Source organism: Phodopus roborovskii, unplaced genomic scaffold, assembly GCF_943737965.1.
Source record: "Phodopus roborovskii unplaced genomic scaffold, PHOROB, whole genome shotgun sequence".
In the NCBI taxonomy this organism is placed as follows: domain Eukaryota; kingdom Metazoa; phylum Chordata; class Mammalia; order Rodentia; family Cricetidae; genus Phodopus; species Phodopus roborovskii.
The window spans coordinates 59,846,248-59,865,941 of NW_026126407.1; the positions used below are offsets into that span (position 1 = coordinate 59,846,248).

At 41.3% G+C, this 19,694-nt stretch overlaps 1 protein-coding gene across 1 annotated transcript in view; it reads left to right on the forward strand.

Moving 5' to 3' along the window:
• Positions 1 to 19,694, forward strand: part of Mrtfb (myocardin related transcription factor B) — a 127,552-nt gene that overhangs the window by 89,172 nt on the left and 18,686 nt on the right. The window contains exons 6-10 of the mRNA XM_051181455.1: positions 22 to 183; positions 1,511 to 1,689; positions 12,879 to 13,016; positions 15,788 to 16,050; positions 19,551 to 19,632. Of these exons, the coding sequence (XP_051037412.1) occupies positions 22 to 183; positions 1,511 to 1,689; positions 12,879 to 13,016; positions 15,788 to 16,050; positions 19,551 to 19,632 (824 nt within the window). The remainder of the gene's footprint in view (positions 1 to 21; positions 184 to 1,510; positions 1,690 to 12,878; positions 13,017 to 15,787; positions 16,051 to 19,550; positions 19,633 to 19,694) is intronic.

Consider the following 19,694-nt stretch of genomic DNA (forward strand, 5'->3'; position numbering starts at 1 on the left):
AAGTTGTGCTTCGTCTTCCAGAAACATTTGCAGAGCCATCTCTGCAGGCCACACAGATGAAGCTGAAGAGAGCTCGACTGGCAGACGACCTGAATGAGAAGATTGCACAAAGGCCTGGTCCCATGGAGCTGGTGGAAAAGAACATCCTTCCTGTAGACTTGAGTGTCAAGGAAGCAATTATAGGCAAGAGTAACAGTTTTTGTCTTCCACAGGAGTTTTAAATAAAGTGATTTTATTAAAATGTTAGCATCAATCAGCATCATTTCCTTAGTTAAGTATAAGCTGATAAACATCTGTCTTATTGCAATTGTTACTGATTAGAAACTGGCCTCTGCTTCCAGTTAGCATGGATTTCCATTTTATGTTAATGAATTCTGATGTCATTATCACATTTTCTAAGATAAATTAGTGTATTGTACCATTCCATTTCGACTGCTTATGCTCTTCATTATGTCTATCTAGAAAGATAATAAGCTTCACAGGCAAGCGGGATGGCCCATGGGTTCATTGTATTCTTGAAGAGGAGTAGCATCTCTCTGCTTCCCCTGTTCTCTCACACTGGGCTTGTATTGCTCATCTTATCCTTGAACCCAGGCCTGCACGTGCACAGCACATTCTCACACACCAAGACCTTCCTGTGTCACTGTTGTGGTTTTTGTTTTTGGCATAGTTTTCGGAGGAAAACAAATGAAGAATGATATTTACTCAGCACAGTTTTGTTTTTGTTTGAGTTTTGTTTTGGGGGCTTTGGTTTTTGTTTTTATACTAACTGAAGAACTAGCTCATATAGGTCTCAGTCCTGAGGACTTCACACTGAGTTAGTGTAAGTTTAAAGCTTAGGCAGTTTGTAGTCACAAGATTCTAAAACATAGAGTCAACACTGATTCCAATCATTTGGGAAGATAGCCCCCAAGGTAAGATGTGAGCATAAATGTGCTGTTCTGTGAGATGGAAACTGACATGCAGATCCCCCATAGCACTCTCACTTTCTCCTCTCCTTCCCCATGCTAACATTTGGGTTCCACATCATGTTCAAAGAACAAGGTGCAGGCATCTCTTAAAAATGACTCTGTTGAGCAGATGCGCTCTGCTGCTTACATTTTAAAGAGCAAGCTTGTGCTGTACATCTCAGATCGCCCTGCTCTGTAGTATTCTCCTGTGTCATTGAGAACCCTCCCCTCTGGGCCAGTCTACAGAGAAGTACTCATTCTCTAGCCTCCTGGTCAGCTTATACAGAGTCCTGAGCTCCATCCCCTGCACCACAGGAACAAAAGAACAACAAAGCACCCCTGTCTCCTGCCTTTTCTATAGCTGATAGCTGGACCCAAAGGCTTGATGTGACTAGAAAAACGTCAAAACCTAAGGAGTACATGACAGACAGCAGTGTGGCTCCTGCTGGAAGAGACACATTGTAGTAATGTGGCTTTCTCTGGGAAGAGCCCAGCTTTAAGCCATCTCCTAAAACTCCTCTTTCTCAGTCAGCCTGAATTAACTGTGGTTCTCCCTGCAGGTGTAGTGAAGGAGGACTATCCCCACACTCATGGGGAGTTCTCATTTGATGAAGATAGCAGTGATGCTTTGTCTCCAGACCAGCCAGCAAGCCAGGAGTCTCAGGGCTCAGCAGCATCCCCCAGTGAGCCAAAAGTCAGTGTCTCGCCACCTCCTGTGACTGCAAACACTCCAGCCCAGGTAAGACCTTCTTAACATTCTTAGAAACTGTGTCAAGACAATATTTTCACCAGAAGAAAAATCTGAAATTACTGACACTTCCTGTGAGCCAAACACTGTAAAACTGTACAACTGGTTCTCACTAGTTCTGATACAGATACACACACAATTGACAAATGTCATGTTGTGGCTGAGCCATGCAGAGAAACTCTGTCCTGATAACAACAAAATAAATAAATAAATAGAATTGGACCAATGTATCACATCTCACTTAGCCAGTCTATGTCTTCAGCTACCCAGAGCCATTTCCTCATTTTCACTTTTGTATTTACAGCAAGATGCCATTGTTTTCACCCATGCTTGCTGATTGTATTTTTTTGGCATTAACCTGATTATTTTTAGCTAAATTTCCAGATATTGAAGTGAGCCTTGGTATAAGGTCAGCCTGTGTTCACAGGAAACTTTCAGAAATTGAAAATACATTTCTTATGTCTTGTGAACACAGTCTTGATAGGAATGTGTTTTGAAGTATTATTTCTTCATTACACTTAGATCCATATTCCAAAATAAATGTTCTGTTTGGTTGTTTTCTTCAATGAGGATATAAAGAATGCTTGACTGTTGAGGGAAGACTACATAGAGTTGGGTACAGCCAACTTTGTGAAGTGGGGTAGACAATTTAGTGTATGTATGGAAGGTAAACAATTTAGTGAAGGACAAACAACATAGTCTGTGTGTTTATGTGTATGCATGCATGTATGTACTTGTTTCCCAAAAGTGTTCAATAAAGGCTGACTTAATTAAGCTTTCTGAATGAATGACTGACTGGAAAATCTATAGACGTTTGTATATAGAAGTGGTCCCATTTGTAGAAGTGGTCCCATTTGACATGGTGTGGTATTTGAATGTAATTGGCCCATACAAGCTCATAGAGAGTGGCAGTATGTGTGGCTTTGTTAGAGGAAAAGAAATGTGTCACTGTGAGGGTGGGCTTTGAATTTTCCTAAGATCAAGCTACAGTCAGTGTCACAGTTCATCTCTTTTTGCCTGTGGATCAAGATACAGAACTCTCAGCTCCTTCTCTAGCACCATGTCTGCTTGAATACTGCCATCTCCCACCATGACAATAATGGACTAAACCTTTGAAACTGTAAGCCACCCAATTAAATGTTTTCCTTTGTAAGAATTGTCATGGTTGTGGTTTCTCTTCAGAAGAATAGAAACCCTAACTAAAACAGATGCATAGGTAGTAACAGTCCAGATCTTCTGTCCAGGGTCACAGAACAGCAGTGTCTATGGCTCCTACTATTGCTGAAACATGGCCTGAAGGGAAACTGGAATTTTTTTGTTTTGTTTTGTTTTTTTCCAAGACCCTGGCTATCCAGAAACTTCCTCTATAGACTAGACTGGCTTTGAATTCAGAGATCTGCCTACCTCTGCCTCCTGAGTGCTGGGATTTCAGGCATGTGCCACTACTGCCAGGCCAAAGCTGAGGGTTAAGGAGCATCACAGACCGAGGTCTGAGCAGATGGAGAGAAAAGAGGCCTGCCTCTACTGTGTCCTCACATACTTGCTTCACTTGAGCTTTAAAAACAGGCCTAAAAGAATGTCAATGTCAAGTGTGTAAGTAAATAAACTTCAGAAGAGTTTTACTTAGCCATTTGGGTTACTTTTCTGCTTCAGTCTGAGTAGGTCGAGTTGTGAGACAGCCATTCACATGGCCATAGCTTTAGTGACAGAATTGTCATCTCCACTCTCTGGCCATGGCTTCCTGTGCTCTGGTGGCTATTCTTTATTATCCAGTGACTAGATTTGGAATCAGGTAGGAGATAGAAGCAAGAGGTTGTCTGCTGGGGGTATTTCCCAGAGATGCTTAACTGTGGAGAGGACACATAAGGTAATGATGTGCCATAGATGGGTCCCATTGAATAAATCAGGAGGCAAGCTCAGTCTGTCCTGTTATCCCTCTACCATGATGGCCTGTATCTCAAGACTGAGCCAGAATATTCCTTCCTCATCGGCTCCAAGGCAGGTGTTTGGTCACAGCAACAAGATAAGTAAGGTTCACAGAGGCTCTACTTGTGAGAGAGATTTCCATCCTCTCTGTCATAGGCCTTTTCTTTGCTCATGAAAGTTGGTCCTTATCCAAGTTTATGTGAGAACGTTTAACCAGAGGCAGCCCTGCCAGGCTGACACATAAAACCCTTGGAGGAAAACATGAATGGTAGTGCCTGTCAAGGAATAAGGACAGTGCACATGGAGCCTCAGCTTGTTCCCTGAGTGAACATTGGTCTTCACCTGTCTTTATTGTGGCTGCAGTATTGTGTGCACCTACTCCCCATACCCAGCAGCCAGACCAGTGACAAAGACCTGCTTTGGGGTATAAAACAGTTCCCATGTACAATCAGAATGGCTCCACTGCAGAATCACTGCTCAGGTAGTTTCTACCCTGTGTGTATATCATACATTCTCTGTGTTACAGGTTGTGTATTTTAAAATAAGGAATTGATAATTCCTTATTCATCATCTGTATGACCCTGGCAGCTGAGAATAGGAAGCCTTAGTAGTGTAAATAACATTGTTAGGGGTCTGTTCTTTTCACAGTATTTAAACTAAGTACAGAACAAGCCTTACATCAGTGAAGTCTAGGATTTTCATATTGTTTATAATTGATAATTTACTTTGACAATTTGACATTTTTTGAACTTTATTGTATTAAGTTTTGTTTTTTGTTTTTTGCTTTTTTGTTTTTGTTTTGTTTTGTTTTGTTTTGTTTTTTGAGACAGGGTTTCTCTATGTGTAGTTTTGACTGTCCTGGAACTCGCTGTATATAAGGCTGGCCCTGAATGTGCAGAGATCCACCTGCCTCTGCCTCTGAGTGCTGGGATTAAAGGCATGTACTATCACTGCCCAGCTTTTCCAGGTTTGTTGTTGTTGTTACCTTTCTCATAGCTGCGAGCAAAGAACTGACAAGAATGAACTTAAGGAAAACAAAGGGCTGTTTTGGCTCATAGTTTGTGAGGATAAATTCCATTGTGCCAGGAGAGGCATGGCTAAAGGAGTGGCTCTTCACATTGCATCTGCAGTCTGAAAATAGTGACTAGGAGGAAGCAGGCCATGCTCTCAAAGCTCTTGGCTCACCACGCCCAGTGACCCACTTCCTCCCGAAGAGGCTCTGTCTCTGAAAGGCTCCAAACACCTCTACCCACTCAGGACTTCACATTCAAATCATGCATAGAATCTATTAATATTTACTTACCTTAATATGGTTTGGTTGCTCTTACATTTCCTTCATGGGAAATTGCCTTAACACAGTGCTCCTCACCAGATATCAAATTCTGAGACAGGAAGATCTTCATTCATTCTACCATAGAAACACAGGATAAACAAGCCTAGCACATAGCACATTTTTACTGATTTACTGAAGGAGATTGTTAATGTCCCACAAAGGACGGTGTGTGCAAGGCTGCCAGTTGATGGACTTGGGAGGTGAGTGGACCATGAAGGCACTGAGTTCATTAGTGGATTAGTCATTCAGAAGTTCATATACAAATTGGCTGTTCAGAGGTGGGCCTGGTGGGGGAACAGCATGTCTGTCCCAGCCTCTCTTTCATCACCATATTTCTGCCTTGCCATGGGCCTAATTGCAACATAAGTCACTGAAACCACAAATGAACAAAAAAATTGAGCCCAGAGATTCCCAGCTAGGTAATTTTTTCATCCTTAGAATGCATTTCAATCCCAAAGATCACACACTGCAAATGGTTTTATGCTTAGGCAATTCATGAACAATGGGAAACTAAAAAATGTCAGGAAGGGAGTTAGCTATTCCCTTCCATCTGCAGACTTGTCTCAGGAATTTCTTAAGCCATTTATTGAATTAATCTCCTCTTATTTTAAAACACCATGATGTCCAACCATAAGCATGATCTGTGAGTTACCAAAGCCTGGTACTTGAAGAAATAACTATTGGCTAGCTGCTCTGCTAAGCTGTTGTTCCATGTCTTTTACCTCCTCCACTCTTTCCCTTGCTTTCATGTTACCATGAGGTAGCAAGCCATCTCCTACATAACACTTCTACCAGGATGGTCTTGTGCCAAAGTAACAGGGCCTGTGAAACTATGAACTAATAAGTAAACCTTTTCCTTTAACTAATTTGATTATCACAGGCAATTTACCATAGTAGTAGTAGTGTAAATGTTACAACTTGGATGGAAAGATATCCTGGCAGTTGGTAGCCAAGGAATACCACAAAGTTACACCACACAATAAACCTCACACAAAAGATTTATTGGGAGGGGAAAAAACAGGAGGGTGGCTGCTTGGATGAGAAACAGCAGAGAACTGAGCAAAAGACAGGGTTTTTGGAGTGAAGCTTTCCAGGATGGGGATTGGTGAGATTTCACGTCCAGAGATTGGGCTTTTTTATTCTGTAGGTTGGGGAGCTGGGTCAGCAGTTAAGAGTGTTCTGTGGGTGGAACCTGGTAGTTGAAGGCCTTCAGGAAATGGGCCTAGCCACTTGTGTGCCTTGAGGGGCTTACAAATAGCAAGCTAATTAGTTCAATAATATATGAGCAAATGCTTAAAAAAATATTGCAACCTTGATTTACAGCTCCCATTTTAAAATACAAATCTATAGTAATCACTGTGATTTATAACAATCTGTGCTCTTGATAGTATAGAAGAGAGCTGGGGATGAGTACACACCCCTGTATTCCCACATTCAGGAAACCAAGGTAGAAGGATCAGCTCTGCCTGGCAGACACAGGGATGCCATAAAACTGCATCTCTGATGTAAGTGGAACTGATTTTAAGAACAGCTCTCAGTGTTGTGCATGCTTGTCACAGTAACCAAAGACAGTGCATTAAGAACATATGCAGAAAGAGAGAAGGTTGTCAGTTCATAACTCCAAAAAGTAAGCTGAACACAGAAAAGTGTGGAGTTCATGAAAGGCTTATGTTAAGCCATACACATGATCTCAAACAATTCACCAATTCACTACAAGCCCTATCTATCAAATCCCAACAGTGTTGCCCACTGAAATAACCTAATAAGGGGCCCTGAAAACCAAAACCTTCTTGAATTTAAAAGAATATAATGTTGTCATCCTTACCCTTTAAAAAAAAAGTTATTAATTAAATTGTTTTCTTTGACAGTTTCATACATGCATATAATACATTCCTTTTAAAACTTATCATGACATCGTCAAAATCGGAATAATAAGGTGCTACCATAAACACAACCACACAGATGAGTGGAATCTTCCAGAGCGTACTGAAATCAGAGCCTAGAGAAAAACATCCTCATGTATATGACAAAGTACTCCTTGACAGAGGCTCCAAGGTTACTCAGAGTAGGAAATATGGTGTCACTAAGGAAACCATATGTCCATACTTAAGAAATGAATCTGTGTTTGTCCTACATAGAATAAGCTCACATGAAAAAGACTTACATGTGAACTATAACACTAGGAAGAACTTAGGAGACAGCACAGGAGAAAGCATCCTGACCTTAAATTTTCCATTTTCTTGAGCACAAGACCCAGGCAACAAGAGATAATTAGTTCTCATCAAAATTTTAAAGTTTTGTACAAAAAAATCGTAACAACAACAACAGAATGAAAAGCCAACCCACAAAGTGGGTGAAAGTATTTGAAGAAGGATTGTCTCTGATATACATAAAGGACAGTCACAAGTAAACAACACTGTTCAAAAATAGGTGCAAAACTTGATTGACATTTCTCCAGAGAAGATATATGTGCTGGTTAAAGTCAACTTGACACAAACTAAAGTTATTTGAGAGAAGGAACCTCAGTTGAGAAAATGCCCCCTAAGACTGGACTGTAGTCAAATCTATAGGGCATTTTCTTAATTAGTGACTGATTGGGGAAGGCCCATTGTGGGAGAGGTACCATACCTGTACTGGTCAAGGGTTATATAAAAAAGAAGTCTGTGAAAGCCATGAGGAGCAAGCTAGTAAGCAGCATCCTCAGTGACCTCTGCATCAGCTCCTATCTCCAGGACCCCACCCTGTTTTGAGTTTCTGTCCTGACTTCCTTCAGTGTTGAGCAGCAGTATGAAAATGTGAGCCAAATAAAACCTTTCATCCCTAGCTTGCTTTGATCATAGTGTTTCATCACAGCAATAGTAACCCTAAGACAATATACAAGTGGCCAGTAATATGATATGATGATCTCTGGTATATCATAACTATGTTGTATAGACAATGGGAATAAATGCATCATAACATATACCATAAAATACATTACACATAAAACTAGAAGGTGCTATCACATATCCAAAAACTACCAGGTTCCAGTGAGTGTGTAGAGAAACTGGAATTCTTGTGCATTGTTACTATAGTAACATCATTGGCACTGTACAAAATGGTGTCTTAAAAATACAGTTTTACTGGGCCAGTGACATGGCTTTTACCACCAAGTCCCATAATCTAACAGCTGGGAGCTAACTGACTCCCAAATGTTCTCTCCATCCTGAACCGGCATGCACACCATACTCTTACATGGAGAAACTAAGTAAATAATGTTTAAGACAGAACTTAACCAGTGACCCAGCAGTTCTGCTTCTGGTGAATGAGATGAAAGCAGGAAGCAGGGTGTCATGGTACACGCTTATCATCCAATACTTCACAAAATGACACAGGAGGGTTGCTCCAAGTTCATGTGCCTGGGCCATATAGTAAGACCCTGTCTTTGAATCAAACAAACAGACAATTAGAAACAGAGAATTAGAACATTTTCTGTAACACATATACAGTCATTCACCCTGTTCCTTCAAGCAGCCTGTCATGGCAAACAGAAAAGCAGCCCCTCTGTGCACAGCATCTAAGTGCTGAAACAAAAGCTGCCCTTGAATGGGAGAGATTCTGCACCAGCTACAGAATGAAGAACCTGAGCATTGTAGTAAATGAATGAGCCAATCCCAGGGGGACATACACTAGCAAATGAGACCCTTATTCAACATACAAGTTTAGGTTTGTATCCAGCTTACTCATTGTTTATTTTATCTGTGTGGAAATTGAAATATCTAAATAGTATTCAAGGAACACTCACAGTTTGAATTTATTTGCATGTTGCCATCTTCATCAAGAATTCTTCTGCATCCTGAATTAAAAACATGCTTATTAGAGTTTGACAAGCTACAATATAAAAAATAAGAGCCTTCCAAAAGGCAACACCTGAGCCTTCATGTGCAGACAGTAACCTACAGGGGAGGGCCAGAGCCTGCATCGTGAACTTCTGTAGCAATTTCTAATAAAAGAAATGTTAGTTTTAAAGTTAAGAGTCTCTTTTTCTAACTTATTTTCAAAATATCCATATTTTATATTTTTCTGACATTTTCCTTTGGTGTTTGGTGTGCGTGCACATATGTAGAAGTAAGAGGTTGATGTTAAATATTATATATGTTGTATGTGTTCATGTGAATGTATGTGTGCATGTGTGTAAATGTATGTGTGAGAGTGTATATGTAAGCTAGGGAATAGCATTAGGAGTCTTCCTCAGTCTCTTTCACCTTACATTTTTGGACAGGATCTCTCACAGAGCCTGAAGCTCACTTAATTTGGCAATGCTGGCTAGCCAAAGAGCTCCAGGGATCCTCCTGTCTGTCTCCTCAGCACTGGGATTACAGCTGCACACTTTGCACCTTGAATTTTCTGTATCGGTGCAAAGGTTCCAAACTCAGGTCCTTATGCTTACACAGCAAGCACTCCACCAGCTGAGCCAGCCCTCAGCCCCCTGATGTTTTCTTTGATAGTGTTAGGATGAAAATGAAGGCACTAGCAATCATGAGCCCTGTATCCTGTGGTGGGAAAAGTCATCCAGTAAGATGGGAAATCAAGTCTGCAGCTTCTATTTCTTCTTTAGGGGAAATTAATTCTGATTCATTGAAGTTAGATATTCACAAAGTGAAAGCAGGTTTTAGTGTCAGTTTAGACACTTACCTAGTATTCTTCCTAAGACAGTGACATATTACTCATGATGACAGACTAACTATAGAGCAGACAAGTGTCCTCTGTGACCTGGATGTTTTTAACACCTTTAGAAGAACATGGCCATTTCAGAACTCCGGCACCTGGGTTCTTTTAGAACCCTAGATATGTATAGGTGCCATTTGATTTGAGTCCTTCAAGACACAAAATAAGCCAAACAGAATGCCTAGAGAATTCTGGATATCTGTCCTTTCCACTTGTTTATCTTTTCTTAGGAACAGTGAACAACCACTGTATTTCAGTGGACTTAGTCTTATGGTTTCTCTGGACAATAGTCACATTGAAATAGAAATAGTGAGAAGACAACATCTGTATTAGAGGCTGAAGGAGGCACAGCCTAGGAATGCAGGCAAAAAGTCGTCCTCACAAGCCTCCCCAAGATGCTGCATCTCTACTTCCAGGTTGTTACAAGCAGTTTCCCCCACCAGCCTGGTCCCAGAGCCGTGTCAGCCCCAAATAACACACAGAGACACTGTATTAAACATAAAACTGTTGGCCAGTTACTATCGTTTCTTATTGGCTAGCTCTGTCTTAAATATTAACCCATATCTATTAATCTAAGTGTTTCCATATGGTCTTTATCTTACCGGAGAGAGGTTCTGCACCTCTTCTCTCAAGTCTCTAAATCTTGAATCTCCCTTACTAGCATCCTCCTTGTCTCCTAGTTCCTTGCCACCTATCTTGCCTTCCTATTTGCCAACAGGACTTTATTCATTAATCATAAGAGAAACATATTTACATAATGACATCTCCCATCATCTCTTTTCTGTCTAAATCAAAAGAAGGATTTTAACTTTAAAATAGTAAATATGTAACAATTATCAAATAAGAACTATAGTTAGCAATATTTAGTCCATTGACATTCAACAAGATTTAAAGAAAATATTCCATCATCTATCCTATCATTGTGAGTTTAAAGTCTTACATGTAACTTATCTTTAATCCTAAGGAAAACTATAATCATAACTATCTGTCTTCAACTCCATCAAAGACCACAGAAAGATAATATATAAACTCTAGAAATGACAGGGACAACTTGCCTGGTCAGTCACCTGAATGTTCTGTCTTAAGCCATAGTGTGTCTGGCAGACTCCTCAGCAAAGCAAGAAACTTTAACAGCCACATCGGTCCCAAATAACACACAGAGATGCTGTATGGCCTGTTACTAGAGTTTCTTATTGGCTAGCTCTGTCTTAAATATTAACCCATTTCTATTAATCTTAGTGTTTCCATGTGGTCTTATCGGAGAGAGGTTTCAGACCTCTCAAGTCCCTACATCTTGAGTCTCCTTACTACATCTCCCAGAATCTTCCTTGTCTCCTAGTCTGACCTATCTTGTTTTCCTATTGGCCAACGGGGTTTATTCATTAACCAATATTTACAGAATGACATCTCCCACCACCACATGGCCCTTTACTCACTCTTAAATATGCCATGACTGCCTGAGCTGGTCATACATCTCACCAGTTGGAATGCTTTTGTAGAGAGGTAATGTGTAATTCAGAATTCCAAGCATTTGATTCTATTTCATATACCAGTTATACAAGCGCCAAAGAATATACCTAGAAGTAAGTAAATCTGTCCCCAAAGTATGCCAGGTAAAAGGACCACTGATAGCAAAAGACCATGTCCCATAAGGAACTGCCACCTTTCATTTGATGCATGAAACTTGGCCACAATTTTCCTGGCCAGACATCCAGAGTGTTGGAGAGCTGAGTCTGAAACATGGGATGCATCCTTAGTCTTCATTGCTGGATGAATTGAAGCCAATCACAGCCGTCTTTATCAAGTCTCCTACATGGTCTTATGTTAATAATCTAAGCTGAAATGAGTAGCAGGAGCAAGCCTCAGGGAGAGAGAGCACTGGACTTGTACATTCACACACTCACACAAGCACAGCTGGGCTTGAGAATGTGACTACTGAGGGAAACCACAAGAATGCTGTACATCAATTAAACAGATGTTTATTGAGCATACACACCAGGCTTCATATTTCTTATTGCTAATAGCACTCCAAGTTTTCAGGTTGTTTATCATAAGGAAGGGAAATGCAGTTTGTTATTTTAAATACTTCCACAAGAGGACTGATTTTGATTGTTTCCATAATGCATTTGAGGATTGTTCAAGGAACTAAAGGGAGTGAGATATCTTTCCTGAAGAAAAGCTGGTAATAAGGAAGCAGAAGTGAGAACACAGCATTCTCTCTGGTGGTGTGGTGGGCATGTCACATACTTGGAGTAGATTACTTTTGAGCTACTTTTGCCCACATGTCCATCCTAGCTCCTGAGAAAGGGAAAGCCCCAGTGTGCAAGGAGAAGCTCCAGTGTGCAAGGAGACAGTCTCCTGGAAACACATTTTTTGGTTTCTCTTTTAAAAGACACGGGGCTGTAGTCAGTTAGCATCAGTTTAGAGACAGAGTGTAAGGTGTCCAATACACTGAAGGCCCCTGGGGATGGCATGATCCTTCTCTGAGATGCTGCCAACAGCAGAAGGGGGCTAGCATGGTGCAGGCCCATGCTCTGAAAGGTGAAACCATATATACATGTGAATGAGCCAGGGTTAGCATGACCTATCAAGAAAGGTTTAGAAGTGCCATGCATTGTTTTGAGTGCTTTTATGAGTTGGGTTTTGTTTTGTTTTGGGGTTTTTGTTTGTTTGTTTGTTTGTTTGTTTGTTTTTTGCCAAAAAAAAAAAACCTCATACTTCTGAGGGAAGTGGGGGGTACAATACACAAACCCTTCCTTAATTTTGGCTGCCTACTGCTATAGAGGTTAGCCTAAGTGACCTACTTCATGGAGATTCAGCCTATAATTCCCTCTGCATCTCAGGCACAATAGTATATTTTTCCTTGTTTCATTTTTAGGCTTTTTTTTATATTTGTAAGTTTTTATACATTTTAATTAAAATAGAATTACATCACTTATCCATCCCTTTCTTCCTTCTAGATCCCCATTAAGCCCCCACTCTCAAATTAATACTCTTTTTCTTTGTTCTTATTACATATATGTATATGTATGTGAATCTGTGCATAAATATAAAAATACGACCTGCTGAGTCTTTTGTCTGAATATGATTTGGGGCCAATCACTTTGTATTGCATAATCAGTAAGGATGCTTTTTGTAAAGTGAGTCCATTTTCTTGCAGTTCCAGACCTCTTACAGTCACTGATCTCTTGTGTCTTTCTGCCTTTCCCACCAGTTTACCTCAGTGTCCCCAGCAGTTCCTGAATTCTTGAAAACCCCTGTAACTTCGGACCAGCCTCCCACAAGATCTACAGTTCCCATCCTCCCCACAAACACTGTGTCCTCAGCGAAGCCTGGCCCAACACTGGTGAAGGTAGGTGCCCAGAACATAGCACTGAAGGGCTTCACTCAGTGGCTGGTGCCTCAGTATCAAGCCTGTGGACACAAGACAGAGGCATGGGTCTTGAGTTCCAACAACTTTGAAATCAAAACTATAATGTTTTCTGATCTGGGTCAGCACATGACCTGTCCTCATGGCAATAGAATGACATGGAGCTTGGATTGTATGAAGTGCTGACATCCCAGGGATGTCTTTCATGACAGCCAGCTTTGCACAAAGTGAAGCTCTGTGGCATCCAAATGAGAGTCTGTGCTGGTCAGAGGCTCAAGAGGACCCTTTGGTTGAGTCATTTTGGTCAGAAGCAGCTTGGCATGATCTCAGATACACCCCCGGTTCCTGGCGCTGTTCCCCAAAGTGCACTTGGTTGAAATAATACAGTTAGAGTAAATCCCAAGGAATGAGGAAAAAAACTTACATTGTTAAGAGTTCTTAAAATCCTATTTATAATTTCTAAATTATGGGGAAAACAGCAATAAGGACTAATCTAGCCATCTCATTTGTGGCGTTTCCTAAAACTGGCAGATATCATGTCTTGTCACCTCTTGTCACCATGCAGAGACTGAAGAAGTGGCATGCTAAAAAGGCCCAATCTCCCAGGTTCTACTCCAACTTTTTTCTGCTCTGAAGGTCATGGCAACATTCGGTTATAAGGCTAAGGCTGTCTGAGCCAATGTGACTCTTAACTTCGGAACACCTTTCCCCAACTTAACCACAGATGCAGTAATGTCAACAAAGTCACCTCCTAATGCGTTGTGCAACCTCTCCTCTACATTCACCCCACCCCACCAGTGTTCACTCTACTTCCCTCAGTGGCACAGAGAACCATGATACCAGCCTGACCTTTGTCACCTCTCTCCTCCTTTTCTTCTCTAGTGTCTTCTTTCAGAGAAGTGCAGTCCCGGGACAGGCAGAGGAAGGAGTGCTCCTGGGGTAACAGAGAGGCCAGGCTCCAGCAACATTCATATAGCACAGACTCTTCCTTGTGCATGCTGAAATTAGCTGACCAGCTAATTGGATTGTTACTTAAGCAGCATGCTGGAGGGTGTATAATAGCTCAGCATGTGGAAAGGCTAGTTTCCATGGGGTACTTGCTCCCATTTTACAGCCACGAGCTTCAAGTACCAGTGTGATGTCACAAGTGCAGAGCTGGGAAAAGAGGTACACTGAACTTTTGTGAGTCAGAGCAGCCTGTTTCCATGAGCTCTTTGTACCACCACTATAAAAACCATGCTGTAAATCCATTCTTTTATGATGAGAAGAGTCCATGCAGTCTGTAGTGCAGGGAAAGGAAGGTACATTTCCAATGATCGTACATGAGCGCCCCCCCCCCACTGGCATGCTTTCACATAGGAAGGATGTGCCCAAGAGTGTTAGCAGCCTCTACATTCTTTGTTGTGGGGAGAACTTGTTATTTTCTCATTCTTTGGTTATAAGGATGTTATAACAAAATCTCTTTAGTTGTCTGTCACTAAAGCAGCCTGGGAATAATGTCCTGTTTTGTCTGTTTTTTATTATCATTATTATTATTATTATTATTGTTAATAATAATAATAATATTCAGATGTATTTTTTATTTGTATGAATATTTTACCTACATGTATGTATTTGCACCATATGAGTGGCTTGTACTGAAAGAGCTCAAAAGATCCCCTGGAAATTAGAGTTACTGATGGTTGTAAGTCACCATGTGGGTGCTAGAAACCAAACCCAGGTCCTCTGTAAGAGCAGCCAATACTCTATAAACAGCTGAGCCATCTCTCCAGCCCACTGTTCTCTTTAATTTTGATTTTTGTTTTCTTATGTGTTTCTTCTTTTTATTGAAAATAGATGCTTTTTGTACAATTGTGAATCACATTTTCCCCTTCCCCAATTCCTGCAAGATTCTCCCCACCTTCCCTCACATCGGGATCTATACCCAATTCTGTCTCTCATTAGAAAACAAACAAACATCTAAAGAATAAGATAAAACAAAAACAAACTGAAATAGGGCAAAACAAACAACTTGCTTTGTTCTTCACCTGAAAAGGTAAAGTTGTAATTTTGAAACTGAAAGCAACAACTCAAGTAAAAGTTCTCTGTCAGTCATAAGATATGAGAGATATATGGTCTTACCCCATTTTAAAATAAAAATTAAACATTTTCAATTTTTTTTTAAAATTTATATTGCCTGATGTTTTGAGTTCTGTTATTTTTCTTAATGTTGCTTATGTAATCAATCTTATTGATATATGATAGGAAGTATGTACTTATTTTTACATAGCCATACAGCCTGCTTTTTACTAGGAGATACTGTATCTATGCAGAAGGCCCAGATTATATGTCTGTTATTGTTTGCATAGGCAGTGTCAGACCAAGCATCTTGGCTGTGCTGAGGGAGCAATGTAGAATGTGAATTTTAAAATTAAGTCTGCAAATGTCTTCATGGTTCTTTGATTTCAGACAGGGTTGTATATAGCCTAGGCTGTCCTCAGACTCTATAGGCAAGGCTGACCTTGAACTCCTGATCCTTTTGTTGCTACCTCCTGAGTGTTGAGATTACAGGGCCAGGTCAGTGGCTCTTGAAATGTATTTCAGGTTTGCCTCCCCAAGGCTGCCTAAGACCATCTAAGGCACACTGCTTTTTTACTTTTTTCTTTTTTTTTTTTTTTATTGTGAGTCACTGAGGCACATGATAGAATCTCTTTCATGAACTGACATCTCTTAAAATGTTCTCCCTTTTATTTTTTTATTTCCTCAAAAAATAGCAAAGCCATCCTAAGAATCCAAATGACAAACACCGTAGCAAAAAATGCAAAGATCCAAAACCCCGAGTGAAAAAGTTGAAGTACCACCAGTACATTCCTCCAAACCAGAAAGGGGAGAAGAGTGAGCCACAGATGGACTCCAACTATGCCCGCCTGCTCCAGCAGCAGCAGCTCTTCCTACAGCTACAAATCCTGAGCCAGCAGCAGCAGCAGCAGCAGCAGCAGCACTACAACTACCAGACCATCCTGCCCGCACCCATCAAGTAAGCCTGTGCTTGGGTTTTATCCTGCCATGGCTTGTACCCTGGCTTCGGGAGGAGGATCCCAAGTTACACAAGGTTGAGTGTGGCCAAGTACTCTGCTCAGGGACCACCCTTGCTTGGCTGCTTTCCATGTTTACCACATAGTGTCTGCAGTCCCAAAGTGAATGTGGCCTGCCTTCTAGTTCAACATTTGTCCCCCATAGCTTCTCTCAGCTATTCAGGAAAGATGTGCCCATGCGACCTGTCCATATCAGATGCCATGAGAAAACCACAGGATGCACACCCACATGCGATGAAAAAGCATGGGTGTAAAGGCAGGAGCGGTCAGAGAAAGCTTTGCGGAAAGTTTCACATGGAAGGCTCTAGAAGGCTCTTCCAAACAGAGAAAGGCATGCAGTGGTGGTGTTGGAGACCATGAGTGATTCCTAAGAAAGGTAAAATACAAAAAGAAGAATCCCTGCTGCAGAAGACTGTTCCACATGGCAGATGGTACAGGGTCTTAGATAGTGGTAACCTGGTAGGACTGAATCATTACAAACAACAGTTGGATATGGATAATGAAGGAAACTCTGGAAATGTTCAAGTGTAAAGGGGAGGTGATGAAATAATGAAGGAATCAGCAGGTGACTCACAGAGAAAGGTGTCCAGGAACAGAGAAGGACACCATTTCCACAGCTTAAAACCTATTGTTAGGGCCCAGAAGAAGCAAGTTTGTACCCTCAACTCATTGACTAAAGAGTGTTATAGATACTTGTTCCAATATGATTTTTTCTGAAACTCAAAGATGCAAAAATCCCACTCTCACTTATCCCGCTCTGGAGAGACCAGGAAAGTACACAGCAGCTTGTCATTTAAACTACCCTGAGCAAGCCATTCAGTATTATAGAGGAATGACTAGAAGTTTTCTTCTCTTAAGATAAAAATATCATGATGAAGATTAAATTCATTAGTAATTTAGACCATCTTGTGAAGCACATGCCTAAAACAGAACATGGAGATTTTGTAACATGTTATTATTTAAGAGCAAGCAAGCCTGAGTGTGCTTGCTATTATGATAAAATGAATCCGGCAGAGTTGGGACAGGATCCAAGCAACTGTCACTATGTTTTAGCTTTGTCTAAGACCTGGGCTGCATCCTGCATCCTGCACCACCACCTGCTTGGGCACCAATAATGACTACAGTGGTAACTATGGCTCCTAGCTGTTCACACCACCATCACCCCTGCTACAGTCTAGTAACTCCATCCCATTGAGGAAACTGAAACTGCAAATTCCACAAAATGGTATTTCCTATGATCAGTTGTCCTTTTAAAGGTGAAACTGACATACTTGCAGGTAAAACATCCATGCACATAAAACTTTAAATAGTTCTTAAGGTCTATTATTTTATGTGTATGAGTGTTTTACCTGTGTGTATGTATGTGTCCCATGTGCATGCCTGGTGCCAGAGGAGGTCAGAAAGGGCATCAGATCCCCTGGGACTTGAGTGACAAGACAGTTGTAAACTGCCATATAGGTGCTTGGAATGGAACCCAGATCCTCTACAAGAGCAATAAGTGCTTAGTGCTGAGCCCACTCTTCATCCCCAAAATAAAAATTGAAACAACTTACTTCTTTACCTGGGAAGAGGATATCTAGGACATAGGACTCCAGACTCCACAAATCCTGACCTTCTTTGAGGCTTCAGTTTCCCTCTCCTCTGCAAGCATCCCCAACTACCATAACTAAACCACCTACCCTGGGAAGAGGAGCAAGCCATCTAATGTCAGTAACTGAAATTCTGGCTGCTTCCCAGATCTGAAAAATGAAGATTTTGTTTTTTAGCGTACTACTAATCTTTAACACAGCTGTCTTAGAACAAAACAGAACTGAAGCAAGGTCTGATGAGGCCAGACTCCCAGCATGAGGGGAAGTGAGGCTGGAGGTTGTAAGTTCAGGTTTAGCTCAGGCCATACAGCGTGTCTCCATCTCAAGAAACAAAATGACAAAAAAACCCTGAAGCTCTATGGTGGTTTCTGTGTGTCTCTGTGCCTCCTTGTTATTGTAGAGTAAGCCTGAACTTAGATTACATCAGCAAGTTATGGAAGGCGTCAGAAAGTACACTTTGGGCCTCAGAACTTCCGGTCTCTTACCTGTACTTTAGGTAAAAAGAGAATTCAGCTTTTAAAGTAACAGAAATAAGTTAAACAATAAATCATAGGCAGGGATAGAGAACCTCAGCCATAAAGGTAGCAAAAAGGATTACATTTGTGATTCTGGTGCACATGTGTAAAGGTCAGTATCAGGTGGCTCCTCAGTCACTCTCCACCTTATTTTCTGAGGTTGTGTCTCTCATCAAACCCAGAGCTTACTGAGTTGGCCTACTGGCTTGTCCAGCAAGCCCCAGGAACCATTATGTCTCCACCTCCCCAGTGTGGAGATTAGATACATCCCTCTTTGCCCAGCTTTTTATGGAGGTCCTCAAGCTGGGGATCTAAACACGGGTCCTCAAGCTCACATAGTATCTTCCTAGCCCCAAGAGTAATACTTCACTGTATATTCTCCAGAGGACATTATCATCAAATAGGAAATGAAAGGTGGCTTGGTGTAGGGACATTAGTATAGCTGTTATTCAAACTTTATAAGAGAGGTTGATTCCGGAGGGGGGAAAAATGTCCAAGAATGCCCCTTGTGGGGACAATATTAAATGACAATAAAGACAAAAGCACCAGTTGAGTTTTTACAACTCTGAGGTGAGACTTTTAAGTTCTGTTTGAGAAGAGACTACTATAACACAAGTTCTAATAGGTCTTAATAATAAAAGCTCAGAGTCAGATAGAGGGGAAAATGCTGAGAGATAGAGAGATGAAGGAGCAAAACCACAGCCACCTTTACCTTGCTGTCTCCTGCTGCCTCATCACTTCCTCCCTCTGCCTAGCCATCTCACCTCCAATCTGTCTGTACACACCTCCAGGCCTCTGTGGTTAGCTAGTGGCTTGCTCAGCACTCTGATCTTCAGGCAAGCTATATTTGTACAAACTAATGATACATAAAACACTCAGTGGCTGAGTGGTGGTGGCACACACCTTTAACCCCAGCACTTGAGAGGCAGAGGCAGGTAGATTTCTGTGAGTTCAAGACCAGCCTTGTCTACAAATGCTAGTTCCAGGATAGCTTCCAAAGCTACACAGGGAAACCCTGTCTCTAAAAACAAAAATAAACAAACAAAAATCCACTCAGCACTTTGCCCAAACCTCAAGAAACTTGATTTTCCAGACTAGAATGTAGCTGCTGGTGTGCAGCATGTCCCACTGCTAGTTTGTAGCCCTTACAGCTTTCCTTTCAAGGGTACAAGCTTAGAGACATCTTCTAAATTTCCTCTACGCTGACAGACAGCCTCTAGGAATTTGACTGGGATAGGATGCAGTTGACATTTCCATGATACTCAGTCTTCCCAAATGTGTCTATAATTGAGTCTGCTTGTTAATAGCAGCAACTTGTTGTAAACTCTTCTTTTTAAGAAACGACAAGAACAGCAGTAGTAACACGACTGTACCTGCGAGGAGGCCAGGACCTCTGCCTTCCAGCTTGGACGACTTAAAGGTAATGATTCTACCTTAAGTTTATTCACCCCTAAGTACCTGGCCAGATTTGCCTGTCATACA